At 32.1% G+C, this 17,418-nt stretch overlaps 1 protein-coding gene across 5 annotated transcripts in view; it reads right to left on the reverse strand.

The window, feature by feature from the left end:
• Positions 1-241: 241 nt before the first annotated feature.
• The window catches only part of LOC122498055 (chondroitin sulfate N-acetylgalactosaminyltransferase 1), an 85,410-nt gene continuing 68,233 nt past the window's right edge, over positions 242-17,418 (reverse strand). For 3 of the 5 annotated variants that reach the window (XM_043605584.1, XM_043605583.1, XM_043605582.1), the window contains 6 exons: positions 8,026-8,145; positions 3,918-4,581; positions 3,361-3,543; positions 2,883-3,065; positions 2,479-2,626; positions 242-1,095 (listed from right to left, as the gene is read on the reverse strand). In XM_043605584.1, coding sequence (XP_043461519.1) covers positions 820-1,095; positions 2,479-2,626; positions 2,883-3,065; positions 3,361-3,543; positions 3,918-4,581; positions 8,026-8,145 — 1,574 coding nt within the window. In that variant the 3' untranslated portion in view covers positions 242-819. The remainder of the gene's footprint in view (positions 1,096-2,478; positions 2,627-2,882; positions 3,066-3,360; positions 3,544-3,917; positions 4,582-8,025; positions 8,146-17,418) is intronic. The other 2 variants (XM_043605586.1, XM_043605585.1) reach the window with 1 other exon arrangement.

The following is a 17,418-nucleotide window of genomic DNA, read 5'->3' on the forward strand; positions in this document are numbered from 1 at the left end:
AATAAAATATTTCTGATAACTTTAACTATAGAAAAAAATTAAAAAAAGATTTTTTTATAAATTAATTTATTAAAATTCTTATTGCAAATTTTCCTATTTTTCGATACGAAAAAAATATTCAACAATAATAAAATTAGTAACAGTAACATTACTATTAACAATAATAATTATGATAAAAATGACAATAAATATTTATTACAAATATACATAATAATTATAAAAATAGAAATTTTTTAATTTCGGAAAAGTGAAATTAAAAAAAATTAAAATCTGAATTCTTCTAGATACAAGTTTTCTTTTTTCATTTAATTAATATTGGAATTAAGACCGTGTCCTAGGAACAAGATATCTTCGTTGAGTTTAATATTTTTTGTACCTATTAAATTAAAGTAAAAATTAGCTATTACAAATAAAAAAATATTAAATTTTGAAATAAATATTTCTAGTTATAAACTAAATTACTAAAACTCAAGGCACAGGATTTGACACGGTCTTAATACATTTTTAATCATTTTGGAAAATTTTATTTCTTTTCTTATGTTTTAATTTTCGTTTAGTAATAGAAAAAAAAATTCGGTAACTTCTTACAAACGACTAGAATTTTTTTTTTCATCATCCACAAACGTAAAATACTCCCTTGAACTGTTGTTGTTTTTTATAAAGGTTCTATTAGGTTTTTCCTCAACTTTCGGAATTGATATATTCCTTGAAAATAACCTTCGAATAAAGATAACACTTTGCAGCCTTTAAGGATTTTTTTTTCTTTTTCTTTATACAGAATATTTACAGTCAAAATTCCTGACGATCAGTATTAGGGGATCAAGTTTGATCCTTTGATGTCCTACCTACGATTTTCTCTTTAACTTGAGCTTGCGTTTTGGTCTGTTGCTTTGGCAATTTTTTCTTCTCCTTTTTTAATGGAGGCTTCTTTTTCTTCGGCGAAGATGATTTTAGATTTAGAGATTGACTGGCAATGTCTTCGCGAAATGCTAGGAAGCCCAGTTGAGCGTGTGAGGCCTCATTTAACGCTCGAGAACGAATACATGCTCGATATTGATCTGTTGATAATCGTTGACCAGGTCCACCAGAGCATACCTAAAATTAATTTGTTAAAAAGAAATATTTAGTACACGGACCGCGAAGAAACATTTTATATTTAAGGGGTTACGCCACCCTGAAATTTTCAAAATATTTAATTTTTTTCTTGCTTAATTTCAAAGTCTATATTCTAACGAGTATTTTGAGATGTCTCCGAAGAGAATGTCTCAATAATTACGAAAGTAATGTTCATTAGAAGTCAGCGCGCCGAGAGCTGCTGGAAGCCGTTTGGCGCCTTCTTAACTACTTTCCACTTGTAAATGGTCTAAGGGGCCCTGTCATGATTTGCGAAGGGTCCTATTTATTGTATCCCTTCCACTGTAATAGAATCTAGTTTCTAAAAGTATTTTGCACCTTACGAAACTTGTCATTCCTTGGCTCCGAGCTACAGAGGCAGAGTAAAGATTGTTGAGTTGTATACGTAAATTTTAATATTAAATAAAAATGTCAAAAATTGTGTGCCCGGATAGAAAGTATATAAGTAGAAGTATTAAATTTAAAATTTGGACCAAATGCACAGCGAATGTGCGAAGAAGTTGACCAACGCTGAGTATCCATCGCCAACCTGAGAACGCAGAAGACGACAAAGGGGGCCAGAAAATTAAAAAGAGCTCAACAAAAGGAATCGGACGACATTCTTTCCATTCTAGGAGAAGAGTATTATGGCTCAGGAATTGCTGATTAATTAGTAAGTTGACAAAATTTCAAGTTATAATACACTAAAGTACATTTTTTTTCTTTTGCGTTTTTCTCGAATAACCACATTTTCCGAGGCGGTGTACATGATAACTCAAAAACTATTCAACCGATTGACTTGAAAATTAAGATACACCTTCCTAAATAGATTTTCCACAGAGTGACGTGGGATTGTTTCGATTGAATAATTTGAAAAATGTTTATCCAATTTTTTTATACAGTATTTTTAGCCCAAAACACGAAGTCAATTTTTAAAGTGCTTCCATTTGCGTAAATTTTTTTTGAAAATAGCTTCGTCACTCTGTTCAAAATTTATCACTTTTTAAGAAAAATATTTGTTTACTTCTTTCAGACAAAAATTGAAATTCCAATCATGTACACCTTCAAGGACTGCTCCGGAAAAACTGATCCACGCCAATGCTTATATCTCCGCCATTTTTATTTAAAAACAACTTTTTTTAATATTTATAAAGCTTAAGATATGTATTAAATTAACAATAAATGTAAAAAATTCCTACCTCAAATAGTTTCGTCAAAAAAATTTCTAAAAATCCATCCGATTTTCATGCTTTCAGGGTGGCGTAACCCCTTAAATAAAATTTATTGCCCTCTAATAAGCAAAATAAATTCATCATTTAATTATTTTCTTCCAAGGATGGAATCTTCTACTTATTTCAAAATTACCTTTGGATGCCAAATATGAAAAATCCCCGGATCCGTAGCCCTGATGACCTTGATATTGCTCTTGACATATTTTCGATATAAAGTGACGTCTTCCCCACCCCATCCAACAATATCCTCGTCAAATCCTCTTACCCTCAGAAAATCAGATCTGCAAATATTATTACAGGTCTTGCATAAAAAAAAGATTCAAACCCAAGGTCGAGAAAAAGAAAAATTAAGTTTTCTTTTGAAAAGAATTTAAAAGAGTTTTTAAAGTACGAATTAACACGTCAAGATTAAAAACTAAATATGAATTTAAATAATAATTTAAATTTATATTAAACAAGTTTTTATTATATAACACTAGTGTGAAAATTGTTGAGTCAAAATATAAATTTATCACAAGGTTTAATGGCTAATGTAACCTGTATTGGCACGTCATTCCGTATCCGAAATCTCTCCAAAATCCAGTGTCTCTTGATATAACCAATTGATCAGTTTCAGGCGGCACTTCGCGACCCTGAAGTGTGTACACAACGTGAGGATTATATAGACTGAAGACAATAGGATAATAGACCTTTCGACCAGGAGATGTATTCCATCGACACCTATGATAGGACAAGTTTCAAATTTCACTCAATTATCGATCGATTTAAAGTTTAAATTCAGAATACCATTATTCGCAATTTCGCAAATTGAACCATTCTCATTAATTAACTACTTAAGGGAATATAAGAAGCAGAATATTATATTTAATAGAAAAAATTTTTTTTTATAAAAAAAAAAAAATTTAATAATTTAATAATTATTATAGATAAAAATATGCACAAATCGATTTGTTAAAAACTTTTCATAATCAGGTTATACTTTAAAGTTATTTTCAATTACATTTTAAGAGCTCACCTGTCTAGAAATCTGGCACTAAAGACAACGTCGACGTCACACATGAATAAAAGAACATCTCCCTCTCCTTCCCAGGTTCTTTCAGCGCCAACTCTTAAACCTTTGCCTCTTGAGAAAGTTTCATTTAAAGCAAGAAGTCGCAAATTTTGATTTGTTCCACCACTACCACGAGTCATTAAAATTCTAGACATATAAAAAATGCAATCGTTATTAACATATATTAGTCAAGAGTTGAATATTTCTTCATCCCTAGTCTAAATTTTGTTTACTAACTAATTTTTGTTTTTAAAAAATAGGATTTTTAAAGTAAACTCTCTTTCTCCTGCTGCCAAATATATTTAGCCAATACTTTTCGTAAATTAATTTAAGTGTAGAGAAAAGACACAAAATTAGTTAATCGAATTATATCTATCTCTTAAGTACCCAGGATCATCGCCGAAAAGTTAACATTAACATATTTAATACCACCTTCAGCTAGGAGATGAAGAAAAATATTTAGGACTACCAACAAAATTTGTAATTGACAGAAACTGATAAATCGTTTTCTGTTGCACTACCTTGACATAATAGCTCTAGCTTCTGACAATCCCTCAGTTCCAAAATAAACAACCGTTAAATGTACTCTTCTATCATTCTTAAGACCAATTTTAACGAACTTGTCCATAAAGCTCTGAAATGTACTTGTACGACCAGAAAGGGGTAGGATTATATGAATTAATTCCTTTTCCTTTGCATGTTGCCTCTTAGTTGAGACAAATTGAATAGGAGCGTAAGGCCTCATTAAGGTAATTTTAGTATATCCTGAATGCGTCACTTGTGCAGCACTTTTATTTAAGTTCTTTGTTCTAAAGTACATTTCATATTGTGTTCCAGTTGTTGGCTCTATTCTGTACAGACCCTCCAAGAAGTCTTCCAATGTATACCTTAAGGAAAGCGACGATACATTCTTATTTAAGGCTTCCATTGCTTTAGTTAGGGCCTCAAGTAAATCCTTTCTCTTAAATCCAATTGGCTTTTCAACGACACGCTTACCCAGTCCTAGGTCCACTGGATAAAGTCTTGAGAATGTAAAATGATTAAATGCTATTAACTCATATTCGTTGTTCAATGGAAGACCCTGAGTGATCTCTGCAAATTCAACTTGTCGACGTGCCGCCAAACAATCACCCACATCGCTAGCGTTTATTAAAGATGATGTTTCACTGTGTCCGGGTGGTCCACCTAAAACATGAAAATTCCTACTAGGTTAACTCTTATTTAATCTATAAATTCATTACTCTGTTTCGAAATAAATTAATTTAACGATTTCAGAATTTTGTCTAATTGATACATTTTTTAAATTAGCATAATTAAAAACACGAGTGGTGGGAAACAAGGCCCAAGAAGGCTCTACAAATAATGAGAATTTCACCAACGATGTCTAAAATCATTGAAAAGTTTGGTAAGGGGTAGACAAATTGAAGGACTCCAAAAAGCCCTGGACAAGTTCTTTCTCAATTAAGAGCAAAGCAGGAAGATGATGATCCTAGGATCGAACAAACGTTGTTGTCACCATCCAAAAAGACGTGGAAAGATTGGAAATATAGGTTTATGCCCTGCTCTTTCTTATCATCGGTTTGTCCTGTTTCTTTTCAAGTCCCTTATATTTGTTGTCGATGAGAACAAGGAAAATTGAAATTTAAGTGAGAAGAAAAAGGGAGGGAGAGGGACGGAGCAAGGAGAAGGGATCAAGTGTTCAAGTCAGTGACGATTGAGACCTGACGGGAAGAGGTCATTGCCTAGAAGACCTGACCCGAGCAGAAAAAGATGAATTGAAGAACCAAAGGTCTGACAAAAATTGTATTTGTCACGCCTGATCGCGGATAGGTGTGCATTTTGTGAAGTTCACCCGACTATGAAGAGGTGCATTGATGCCGCCTCATTAAATTAGGCTCCACTTTGTTTAATTAAACTATTGAATTATGTTACGAGTTTATTTTTGGTTGTGCCCTGAATTGACCGAAGAATAAACTAATATTTGTTCCAGTGAATCTAAGTTCAAGACACGTAAGTCGATAACAATATTGAAGAGAAACCTCTCTGCTTCAATTCAATCATTCGTCGTCTCAGGTGTTTGATAGTAATTTAATTGTTGTAAGTCCCCACGCACAAAATTAAATACTTAATATCATTTCGAAAAGTAAAGCAAACAATACTAATTAAGTTGTTAAAAGCTACTGTAAATTGTAAAATAATGAACGTTAAATATTTGAAGTAGTAGTATTTCAAATTAACCGAATTTGGCTTCTTTTAAATCACCATCAGTACATTAATCGCTGGTTTTATAACTTTGTATTGCGCATCTTTATTTTCTCCTCTTAAAATCTTATCGATCGATGTGTACAGGTAGAGCAAGAGAGGTTTTTAAAGCACACTAAACTTCCAAGGAATCTTCAAACAAATAAAAACTTCCACTTTCAAAGGGCACTCCAACAAGTAACGTACTGACATAAATTTTAACCCCACCTCTCTTTACATTTCTACTTTCTTTTTTCCCTTCCCTTTTTCCCCGCTTACACCTTGTGATAATGGCCTTTCTGCACAGTTTGAACCGTTTCAGCAATTTTCTTTTTTGCGTTATCAAACATTTATGTTCTTTGTTCTCTTCTGCAAGAATGCATTTGAAAGGATGACTAAAAAAAAAGTACTCGAGAATTAATTTACCGTTTCCTGATAATGGAAATAATCAAAGAGAATGATAAATGAAATATTTTGTTCATGCGCCATTATGTTCATTTAATGAAAAATGTGTTAGGTAATTAACGTGACAATTGTCGTTAATATCATTGCTCAATATTACCATCATAAAACGATTGTAGTCCCTATTTTAATTTTCATTAAATAAAAAATAATTTTTTTTAAATTCTATAGAAGCAGACAAAGAAGCTATATCATTTGCACGAGAAAGTACCATTAAGTAAATGATTTTATAACGATATAACGATATTAGATTCAAGTTCGTAGTTGAGTCTTTAACTATGAGTTGAATTAAAACTTGAAATTGGATTTAAAATAACGTCTTCAGTGAATTTTACTTAAGGTTGTATAAAGATTGTTGAATTATTAATTTTTGTTTACTGTCGAAATTAAATTTTATAATTAATTAATCGTTAAGTAAACGTATTTAATATTTTTCAATTGAGATTTTTTAACGCTTCCTAGTTGTTTGATGTGTCTACAAACTTTAATTCTAAGAAGGAAGACCACCTTATTAAATTGGAGATTACTCGAACAAGTAGGCATTAAACGCAGAGGGATCCAGAGTGGATGGGAAGTATTCTTAAAGTGTAGGAGGTCGATAGAAAAGTAACTCTCGAGATCCGCGATTTCGGTTGCCTTACTTAGGAAGATAAAATCCGGCAGTTACTGAATGAAGTCCTCGAAAAGCCACAAAGTTGGTGGGTGATGGTCTTAGGACTGAACTCAACTTGATGTCGTGTAATTTAAGTATCAATCTAATCTTTAAACTGTTTCAAAATTTTTTTCAGCTCTGTAACACTCCCAGAAAGGGGGAGGATAATGTTTAAATACCAAACATGTTTTTAGAGATTTTTAGGGACGCTGCCTACAAATTCAAGGTCATTTCCCTTATCCTATTAGATTTCCTTTTTTAAAGTATAATTTTAATTTTCTCGGATAAATTTACCGCAGAATTCACGTAAATGTTGTTCCTCATAAATAATTTATTTAAATTTCAAGTAATGAAAGTAATGAAAAACAAGAAGGTCAAAAAGCAATGCGTCTTAATAACTGAAAGGGTAATTTCTGCGCCTAGGTAACTCCAGCCGGAAACCACGTCGGCCTTGATCCCAGAGAAGAAGATTTATCTGGGCATGAGTAAATGACATTAAGGAAGATCGATCGACCAATGGAAGGACCGACTCTGTAATTACAAATCCCTCGTGCTTGACTTATCTATACAGATCGCTTACTAATCTCGAAAGTTGAGGCGGAAAAAACGGTTTTCATTGACCTCAGAAATACGTAGTTTTTTTGAACTGAAAATTAAGTTATCCACAAATAGACCACAGGGTAAAATTAGTGTTAATTGAATTCGATTACAGGAATTATTAAAAAAAGTAATGTGTGACAATAGTATATGATGAATAACATACTAATAAATCCTCGAAACTAAAGGTTACACAATTTTGTAGCATACAAATGAAATATTTATTTTATACAAGTGTCATGTCGAGAACTAAAACCTCAAAAAAAATTAATGTCCCTTGCTTTAAATTAGTTTAAGAATTGAACCTAGTTTGGGATGAGGATAAGTCAATGAATCTACTAATAATTGTTGGGAGAGAATATTTATTGGAAAAGAAACCAATTTTTGGAAGAAACTAGAAGTAGATAAAAGTGGATCAGAATAATCATGTTTAATTTTAACTGATTTAAATCTATCGGATAGATAATTTCCCAAAAAGTAAAACCAAATGGAAGGAGGAAACCAATATTGAATTTGATATAATATTTATAGATGAATACCATTCCTATTAAATGTGATGTCAATGAACTCAGGTTCATTGACAAGGTAGGCAAACTTATCTCACACTAATAATAGTTTTGATCTCTCGAATATTACAAATATATATATAATATTACAATTATAAAATATATCTTTACCAGTAAGTTGCAAAATCTGCAGTTTTAGGGTTCGAATTTCTGCTGTAAGTCTCTCAACTTCGAGTCTAGTTTCTTCCTCACGTATATTCGCTTCTATTAAGTTGGCAGAAGTGACAGGACCTGAAAACATAAAAATCAAATAAAACCATTAAATTTTCACATATTTAAATATCAAATAGAAACTTATGTATAAACTTAATTACAATGAAAGTTATTATAATAATAATAAAATACCGATTTAACAAATCGTAATTTTACAACAGCTAAATTGGTACATCGAAAATACAACTTTAAAAAAAATCTCTAAAATTCTCTCTTTAAAAAGCTGTAAAAGCATGTGGAATGTTATCAGTGACCATTGCTGCATGAAAACATGAATTGCCCGGATTCCAATAGTCAAACGATTCGCCTGACATTTTAGGAATTCAGAAGTCCTTGTTATATCGAAACAATTTCCACATTTTTGAGATTCTCCAAATTGAATGTACAATAAAATAGAAATGCAATAATTTTAATGAGAAATATAAATGTGAAAGAGGGAAAAATATTATGATTACATTTTAATGTTCTGTATAACATAGAAATAATAAATTTACAAGATTTCAAAACTTGTGAATATAAAAATAAAAAAAGACCAGAGAGAGAGAGAGAGAATAAAAATAAAATGTTGAAAGGGCAAAAGTTTTTAGGTCGATGTAATAAATAAGGTATTACTTTTGAGATTTTTATCCTACTGCTTTTACTAGCTTCTTCTTTATGGACTGACTGTCGGATGGTATTTTATTTAGCTTTATATTCACTATACACGGTCGAATGCTCCCTCTGGCGTTCTCAACAACTTTATGACCCAGAAACTTACCATTTTGGCTCCTCTACCGACCCAATTTTCCATATTATAAAAACACAATTTATTTTCAAAAGCCTTTTTGTGAATTAGGAGCAAGAGCTCATTCTTTGTTTTATTAATATTTCCTTGGAAATTTATTTTCCCGAAATCACGAAATATTCCGCAACATCTAAATTTCAGATAAAATGAAAAAGCTTTCTTGTTAGAGAAAACTGTATCTCACCAAATCTGAATTTTAAATTTCCGTTTTAATTTCATTTTTAATTTTGCAAATATTCGTTTATGCTCAGAATTGATTAACTATTAAAAGAATAGTAAGGTAAGGAGCACCGCATGATATGCATTCCAGACGCGGAATATTAAAATCTAAAAAAAATCTGTGAAAACCCTAACCGAGAATTCATCAAAAGGTATAGAATCTACTCCGAAGTAGATTTTTATTGTGAGTCTTTTTGATGATATCTATGGGATAAAACGTATTTCTATTCAATATGGAGAAGATAATATTCTATGGAGTAGATATCTGTAGATGAAATATTGTCATCTGATCGGAAATTGACATAATGTTGCTACTGTAAGATGATGCAGGTAGCAGTCTTTGTTGAAAATCAAGCAACTTGATAATATGATCGTGGTGCCTGTAGATTCACACTATGGATTCCGTTATTGTTTAATGCTGAAAAGCCCGGAAACCCGAATGTTCTATATTCAACGTTTTGCATCCCATCCACTTGTCATTGAATTTCCTACTCATAAAGCGACACAAAATTACAATAATATGTCGTTCCTCAAATAATTTCAATTATAAATTAACTTAGTTGTAATAATTTTTATATTTCAGAATTCTGCCATTTGAATCCTAAAGGGTAACAAAAATATAAAAACTTTGATGCAATAAATGCTTGAAAGCGAACCGTTAAAGTTGATATCCTTTTAAATTGTTAACAAGATATTAACGCCCTCAAGTTGTGTTCCAAGCCCTTTTTACTCCGAAACTAGGAGAATTTTAGTGATTGGTTAAACTCGCGCTATTGAAAACTGCGTTCAACGAGCTTAAACAGAACAATAAAATAAAGCAGAAATTATTCTTAATTACTACTGTTGCCAGGATGTGCTCTCGAACTTTTTGACACATCAAAATAATTGTATTTTGACTTTATGTGCGTATTCTCTAATTACATTAATTATAATAACCCCTTTTATAGTTTAACAATATTATTAATAATGAAAAGGGGGTTTCACGTCCGCATCATGGGCATGGTCCAGAAATTTCAGGAATTTTAAACTTTACAGCGTTACAAATGTTATGTCTCAGAACGAAACCAACATATTCTAAATTAGGATGTATTTAAATTTTCCGGCATTGGTGATTCAAACCTGATTTATTCACAGAGCGAAAGGCTTTGATATTAAGGGAAAGGTTTGAAGAAAGAGTAACTGTTAAATTGAAATTAAATTATTAAAGTTTTTATTTGAATCCCTTACAATTAGAATAAGAAAGAAAGAGTAGATCCAGATGTCTTCAGGCACACTGAAACAAAGTTAGAACTTTGTGGAATGAGTCAAGAATTTAAATTGCGACAAGATTTGAAATCCTTGAATTGTTTTCGGGCCAGCCAAAGTGAAAGGTTTGGAGTCCAGATGTCGATGCAAATTAGATGAAACACCCCTCAGCCTAGGAGTGGCCGAATTATATATTTGATGTTTATGTCGAGGTAATGCAGTCCTTAGAAAATTAGAAATGTGCCTCGCAGTAGAAATTATCTTCTTGAATGAACTTGACTAAGACGAGACTTGAAGAATGCACTTGGTACTTGAAAAGATTTTTTGGAATGGAGTCGAAGAACAAACTCAATGACAGTACACAAATAATTAACTTGGTGGCAATTCCTGGACTGACGCGAAGTTGATTCGATGGTGACCTGGACTAACTAACTTAAAGGAGTTTCCTGGACTGAAGTCTAAGAAGACTAATTCGGCAAGGGGCCAGCCACCCTTTTGCCTTTTGCATCTCCGGACAATCAAATGATATTAAATTAATAAATTAATTAAAAATATTTTTGTACATTATTAAAAAATTCTGCTCTTGCTCCATAATTCCTTGACGTAAATACATTTTAAATAAGTTTAAATTAATATTTATTTCAAACAACTACATGTAATCTAATCTAAATAATGTTTAAAATAACTTTTTCTAAAGTTTGTATAATTATGTCTAAAACAAGTAATATTATTTGCAGTAATTAAGTTACAGAAGATGAAACAGAAATAAATGTAAAGTTTACAATTGTTGTACAATTAGTGCGCTTGGTGAGTTTGACTTTTCTCTCTCAACAACGATGCCATGCTGTACAAGTACGTTGTAGAAGGTTTCCTACAACTACGAGAGGGTTTACGGCCTGTAAAGAATCGGGCTAGTAAGTACGATAAATTGTGTGGCGTTTCTCCCTCGCGCACAGAGTGTAAGTGAAATAAATGTCCCTTCTCGCTGCTTAATGGGCATCTTGTTTCCCAGCGTCTTAAGTCCAGTATCTTTCTCTCACTCTCTCTTTTCTGCGAGAAATGCTTTTTGACACTAATTCATAAAAATGTCCGTAAATCCATTCACATCGAAAGCACTCTCTATTTAAGTTGTTATAAGACAAGAGTTTTCACTCCTAATCTCAAGCGACAACTCGAATAATGATTAATCATTTTTAAATTACAAGTTCTACTATGCTGACAAAAATGAAGAAGATAAATTTAGGATACGTTACCAATGCAATTTTTTACATATTTTATTTATTTATATTGCACTACATTATTTTTCAAAATTGTACTATTAAAAAATCCTTATCCGAATTTCTTCTTTTTTTTATTATAAATATTTTCCTATATGTGTCGAAAATGTAAAATACGTTTTTCCCTGATGAAAAAGTTTATAGGCAATCATTGAGTGAATCAATCACCGCATGGCTGACTATAAACGCATTTTCTACTGAAGAAAGCGCGTGTGAAATACCTCACAGTAGTTACGACAGGATTTGATCAGACGCAATCTGACAGTGTAAAGCTTATACTGATGGGTTTCCATTTCAAAATTTACTAGTAAATCTCGCATTTGATATAATTTAAGAAAATTGTTTAATAATTTACAATTTTATAATATAACTAGAAAGTTGAAAATTTGATTTAATTTATAAATAAATAAGGTATTTGTTCTTTAGTTTTGAATATAGAATACAAATGACAATAATTTTTCTAACTTGGCAAAGACTTTCATATGATATATAATTTATCCGAAATTCGTGAGAAACCCTTCTGTATTGGCAAATCGCCCAGAGTCGAACACCTTTTGTATTGCCATCATCCATGTGTTGTAAATAAATTCTGTTTTCGCAGAATTACTGTTTTTGTCTTATAAATTTCTAACGGTACCTACAAATAAATTTATTTAAGTTGCAAATTTGGAAAAAATAAGTTCCAATAGATACTTATCATTTTTTAGACGTAGATGTATTTGTGACAGTCGAATAGCAGCAGAAGATTTATTATACGGTTCCGTAATAGATGATTTAGTGTTGGAAATTAAATAATATTTCTATACTTAAGTCGAGTGTAAAATTTTTTTCGATCTAACAAAAAGAAAGTATTTTACCATCGTGACTATGATTTTTATCAATCCTAACCAAAATATGTGATCGTTACTATTTATAACGACACATAACTAAAGTAATGCTAATCGTAAAATACATCTCGTATTGCACTCGAATCTTGTTCTCTGGTTGATGGCAGTATCATAACAAACTAAAATTGCTGTTAACCACAAACTCATCCAATTATTAAGTTTGACTGTTGTCCTCGGTTAAATAACGTTCTAATACCTGAAGATTGATCTGACACAATAAAGGGAACGTTTATCGTCCGATTTCAATCTTATCATCCTTTTTGTTTTTGATTCTCTACATTCCAAACCTCTAGCGGTTTTAATATTTGCGAATATCAAAAAATTAATGTAACGTCCTTAAACAATATATTGTGTCTTTTTTACGGTACATAATTTCCAAATTAGTCCTTCTTGCGGTAACGGTAATTTCTCTGATATCCTTTTCCCGTCGATATTTCTTGTTACGACCTTGGATAAACCAAATAACTGCAGGTGGTCCTTTAACAATAGTCCGCAGGTGTTATGTTGCAACCTCGATAGTCGTATAATTTCTGCCTATGCCTACGCAGATCTATGATGCGGTAGTGGATGACTCGATACGGAGACTGGATCTATTTCCACCACCAAAAGCGAAAAGTCACATTTGTGGCAACCGGGTTTAGATTTGATTTAAAATATAGAGATTATAAAAAGGGGGTTCGACTTAACCGATAGCGCTCAAAGATTCGAGCAAAGTTTTCTCAGGTAGAGATGCAAAAAGTGATGAACAAGTCTACCGTTTGTTGCGAGGGGCTATTCACTCATAAAATAACGTAAAATTCTGGTTCAGATCTTGTCATACTCTGTATCAACAAAACTACAATTATGTTAGATTTCGTCAGAGTCCGTCAAAGTCTGTCACTGAACGCGTGCGCAATAGGTAAAACTCTCAACTTCGCATGATTTTAAACATGATTTCGTAAAAATCTGTCAAGCAATGTTTAAATAAATCTAACGGAATCTTAAGTGAAAAGCCCCTCGGTTTGTTGAGCCAAATGAGAATGTCAAAGTGGACTTACCGAAGTCGTCTGCTAGGCGCGAATTATGCGCCATCTACAACTTCTCACTTGATAAGTCGCGCTAATAATATTAATATAAAAAGTAAAATATAATTAATTAGAAAAGACCACTGCGAATGACAATTAATAAATATAAAATTAAGATTGGTGAGAGCAATCGTTACACATTTTAAAAGATGTTCAAAAAAACATCAATGCTGATCGCCAAAATAATTTTTCCTTTGTAGTAAACTCTAAAAACTTTCTAAGCAAACTAGATTATTTCAGATGGATTTCACTGAAGGCTTATAACTGAAACGTGTCATGCATCAGAGACTAATTTTATTTATCCCTTGTCAAACTTGTTAGGGTCAACAAATAATGCAGATACGCTACAGAGAACTTTGAATCCTACATCTAGGGACAAACAAACTGTGATAGCCTTCCTGTTTGATCATACACTTAGCCTTCGACATGAGTACCAACCTACATGAAATGTGTACCCAAGGGCGAATGCAGTATGTTGACCTGCATACCCATCTACTAAGTGAAATGGCCTAAAGTTTGCCAGCTACTCCGTACTTGTTCCATGGGTTTTCATCCTCAACGTGAGTTTAACCAGCTCTTTCATATCTCTGTTTCTAGTTCCTCTCATCCTTCTCTCTTTCATCGCCTAGTTGACACACCCTTTTTGAAGAGAGAACCAATAGCTAACTGCGATCGAACATCATAAACATATTCCACACAGGAACCAAATTCAAATACATTATTTACTCTGGCATAGTATCAATTAAATTTAGTAATTGTGTGTAATACTTACTAATATCACCAACATAATTGAAGTTAATCAATGTCTTTCAAAACATAATCTTCAGATAAAAATGCTGTTTTATTGCAGTTACGTAAAAAATAAATGAAGTGTAATCTTTTATTAATTGTAATTTGATTTGATCACTAACGGACTATGTTCGAAATATTAATAGAACAATAGATTCATAGAAAATCGATACAAAAAATTCTGTAATTAAATTGTTTTTTTCATATGTACGAACATAGAAATATAAACAAAAAAAAAGAGTGGAAAAGTATAATGCAAACAAAGAAGAGGGTCCCCCAACGATTTCGCAATGCAATTACGATATTTGCTCTGGGAATTACCAATAAATCGGAGAGGGATTCGAATTCTGACGTCCAGTATTCCAACGTTATATGGACATATAAGTGTTTGTCTGTATATATTCGTGTTAACATGATTATGTTTGTACAGTGGGTTGCTTCTCGCAATGTGTATTATAGACATCCATCATCGACTTCCAAATATCGACGAGGATGCAGTGTCTCGTTGTTTACTGGTAATTTTTCGTTTCGCTGAGCGCATTCATTAACTCGATAATTAAATGTGCGCCAGTGAACATCGAAACAAAACGATCGACCAATCATTCGATGAGAATTAATAACGGCGCTCTCGCATTTCTGCTGATTATGTAATAGGTACTTTTTGCAAATTTTCCTTTTCACTCATATTAACCTTGGAATTCGATATATTTTAACCATGTCACACAAAATATTGTTTATTTTCTTTAAATTAATATTATTTTTAGCATAAGGTAAAACAAACAATTATAAATTAACTGACTGTTCGACGGTATTCGAAAATGGTATTGAATCGCATATTATTTGTTGAATGCGTTCACCCTTCCAGTTAAAAAAATGTGTTCCTTGGTGGTTAAAACCTAGTGCTGTCCTTATTAACATTTAATTAAATTAGTGGACGATAAAATTAAATTATTCACTTTACAAATTTAACACATCCGCACTTTAATAAATTAAAGTTATTCAGGTGACGCACCATTCAAAACTGAACTCTTAGCGAAGTTAGGATTTTCTTTACCCGGTATCCCTTCTTAATATTGAATCGAACGCAGTAGACTTATTTCTATTTCATTGCAATCTGTAAAGCAATTATCTTAATTGGAAATTGTCTAAACAGACGTAGTATTAAAACAAAGAACTTAAAGTCAATGTAAGGTAATATTACTTTATTCTACTTTTCAAAATTAACAACATACGAATGTCTTCCCTTACCTAATTTGCATATCTACTCTCTTCACATAAAGAATATAGAAGAAACTATGTAATTTGAAAAACTAAACAATTAAAAAATAAAAAAGTAATGAAATAAATGTTGATAATTACAATCAATAACTTCCTAAGAACTAAAACAATATTCTAAAGAAGTAAAATAGAAAATTTATCTTGTGGTGTAGAAGCGAATCAGATTTATCCAATTAACCAAGATAATTTGATATTGTTCTCTGCATTATGTACAATACCACATCTGCAGAACCAGGTGCCCAAGAATTATGTTGGCAGTATTGCCATGAAGTAATAGTACTACAGAAAGCAATATGGCAGTGCTTGAGAATTGAATTACGCTTATTGAGATCGGTGCTTCATACTAACATCCACATGGGAAATCGATTAGCGGATTCATTGCAGTAAACCAAATAACAATGTTTCATTTCTAAAAAGAGCAAACAATTATTTTCCAATTCAACTGCTCTTTTATTTTTCAATCTAAAGAGAATAAAAACTTTATATTTAAATAACTGTTTTATTCTTATATTTTTGGTACTTCATCCTGAAACCAAACACAACCACGGTAAGTCCACTCTGATATTCTCATCTAGCTCATAATACAGAAGGCTTATTTAACATTCATGGCATTTTTCAATTGAGGAAACTTGTCTTAAAACCCTTTCGGTAAAATATAATTTTAATTAATCTATACGTTAGACAGGTTGCAGTAATTTTAGAGGAACTGTTTAATTGAAATTAAATTATTAAAGTTTTTATTTGAATCCTTTACAATTAGAATCAGAGAGAAAGAGTAGATCCAGATATCTTCAGGCACACTGAAACAAAATTAGAACTTTGTAGAATCAGTCAAGAAATTAAATTGGGACAAAATTTAAAAGTATTAGTTACTTGCCTTTTAAAATTATTCTTAGAATCATAGACCCAACAAGCGAGACCTTCTTCAGTGTGAGGTTGAGGAAATCATCTTGATTAGGGGAAACAGAGAATGCAGTAGATTTCCCTCGAATTGTTTTCGGGCCAGCCAAAGTAAAAGGTCCGAAGTTCAGGTGTCGATGTAAATTAGATAAAACACCCCTTAGCCTAGGAGTGGCCGAATTATTTATTTGATGTTCATGTCGATGTAATGCAGTCCTTAGAAAGTTATAAATGTGCCTCGCAGTAGAAATTATCTTCTTGAATGAACTTGACTGAGACGAGACTCGAAGAATGCACTTGGTACTTGAAGAGATTTTTTGGACTGGAGTCGAAGAACAAACTCAATGACAGTACACAACTAATTAATTTGGTGGCAATTAAAAGTATTCCGCCAAAAATAAATAGATTTTAATATGGTCGCCGTTGACAATAATATTTTCGAATTAAAAGAATTGTTACATTAAAAAATGGAATACGACACACCTTTAATCATATAAAATCATATAAAAACATTTCATTGATTCATAAACGTAGAACTGTACAGCAAGTGCGATAAGAATGAGTGAAAGGGTGTAGGTCAAAGGGCCAGAACTCGATGGCACTGAATTTTCCTTCGAGACATGTGGCTTCGTATGCACGTGACATTATTTATTACCACGTGCGATACCCCTGCCAAGCAGGAAGCGCAAGCATTTAAAAGTAATTTATACCTACCAGCAGGTTTACGAGCCGGAGAGTAGATGGAACTTTTTACGAGGAAAGAGGGTTTGATAGCATCACACACCGCTATTTTAACTACACTAAACCCTTTACAAATTACCAGTGGCTTTAGTATTACATCGCAGAAA

Source organism: Leptopilina heterotoma, unplaced genomic scaffold (assembly GCF_015476425.1).
Source record: "Leptopilina heterotoma isolate Lh14 unplaced genomic scaffold, ASM1547642v1 Lhet_141, whole genome shotgun sequence".
NCBI classification, from domain to species: domain Eukaryota; kingdom Metazoa; phylum Arthropoda; class Insecta; order Hymenoptera; family Figitidae; genus Leptopilina; species Leptopilina heterotoma.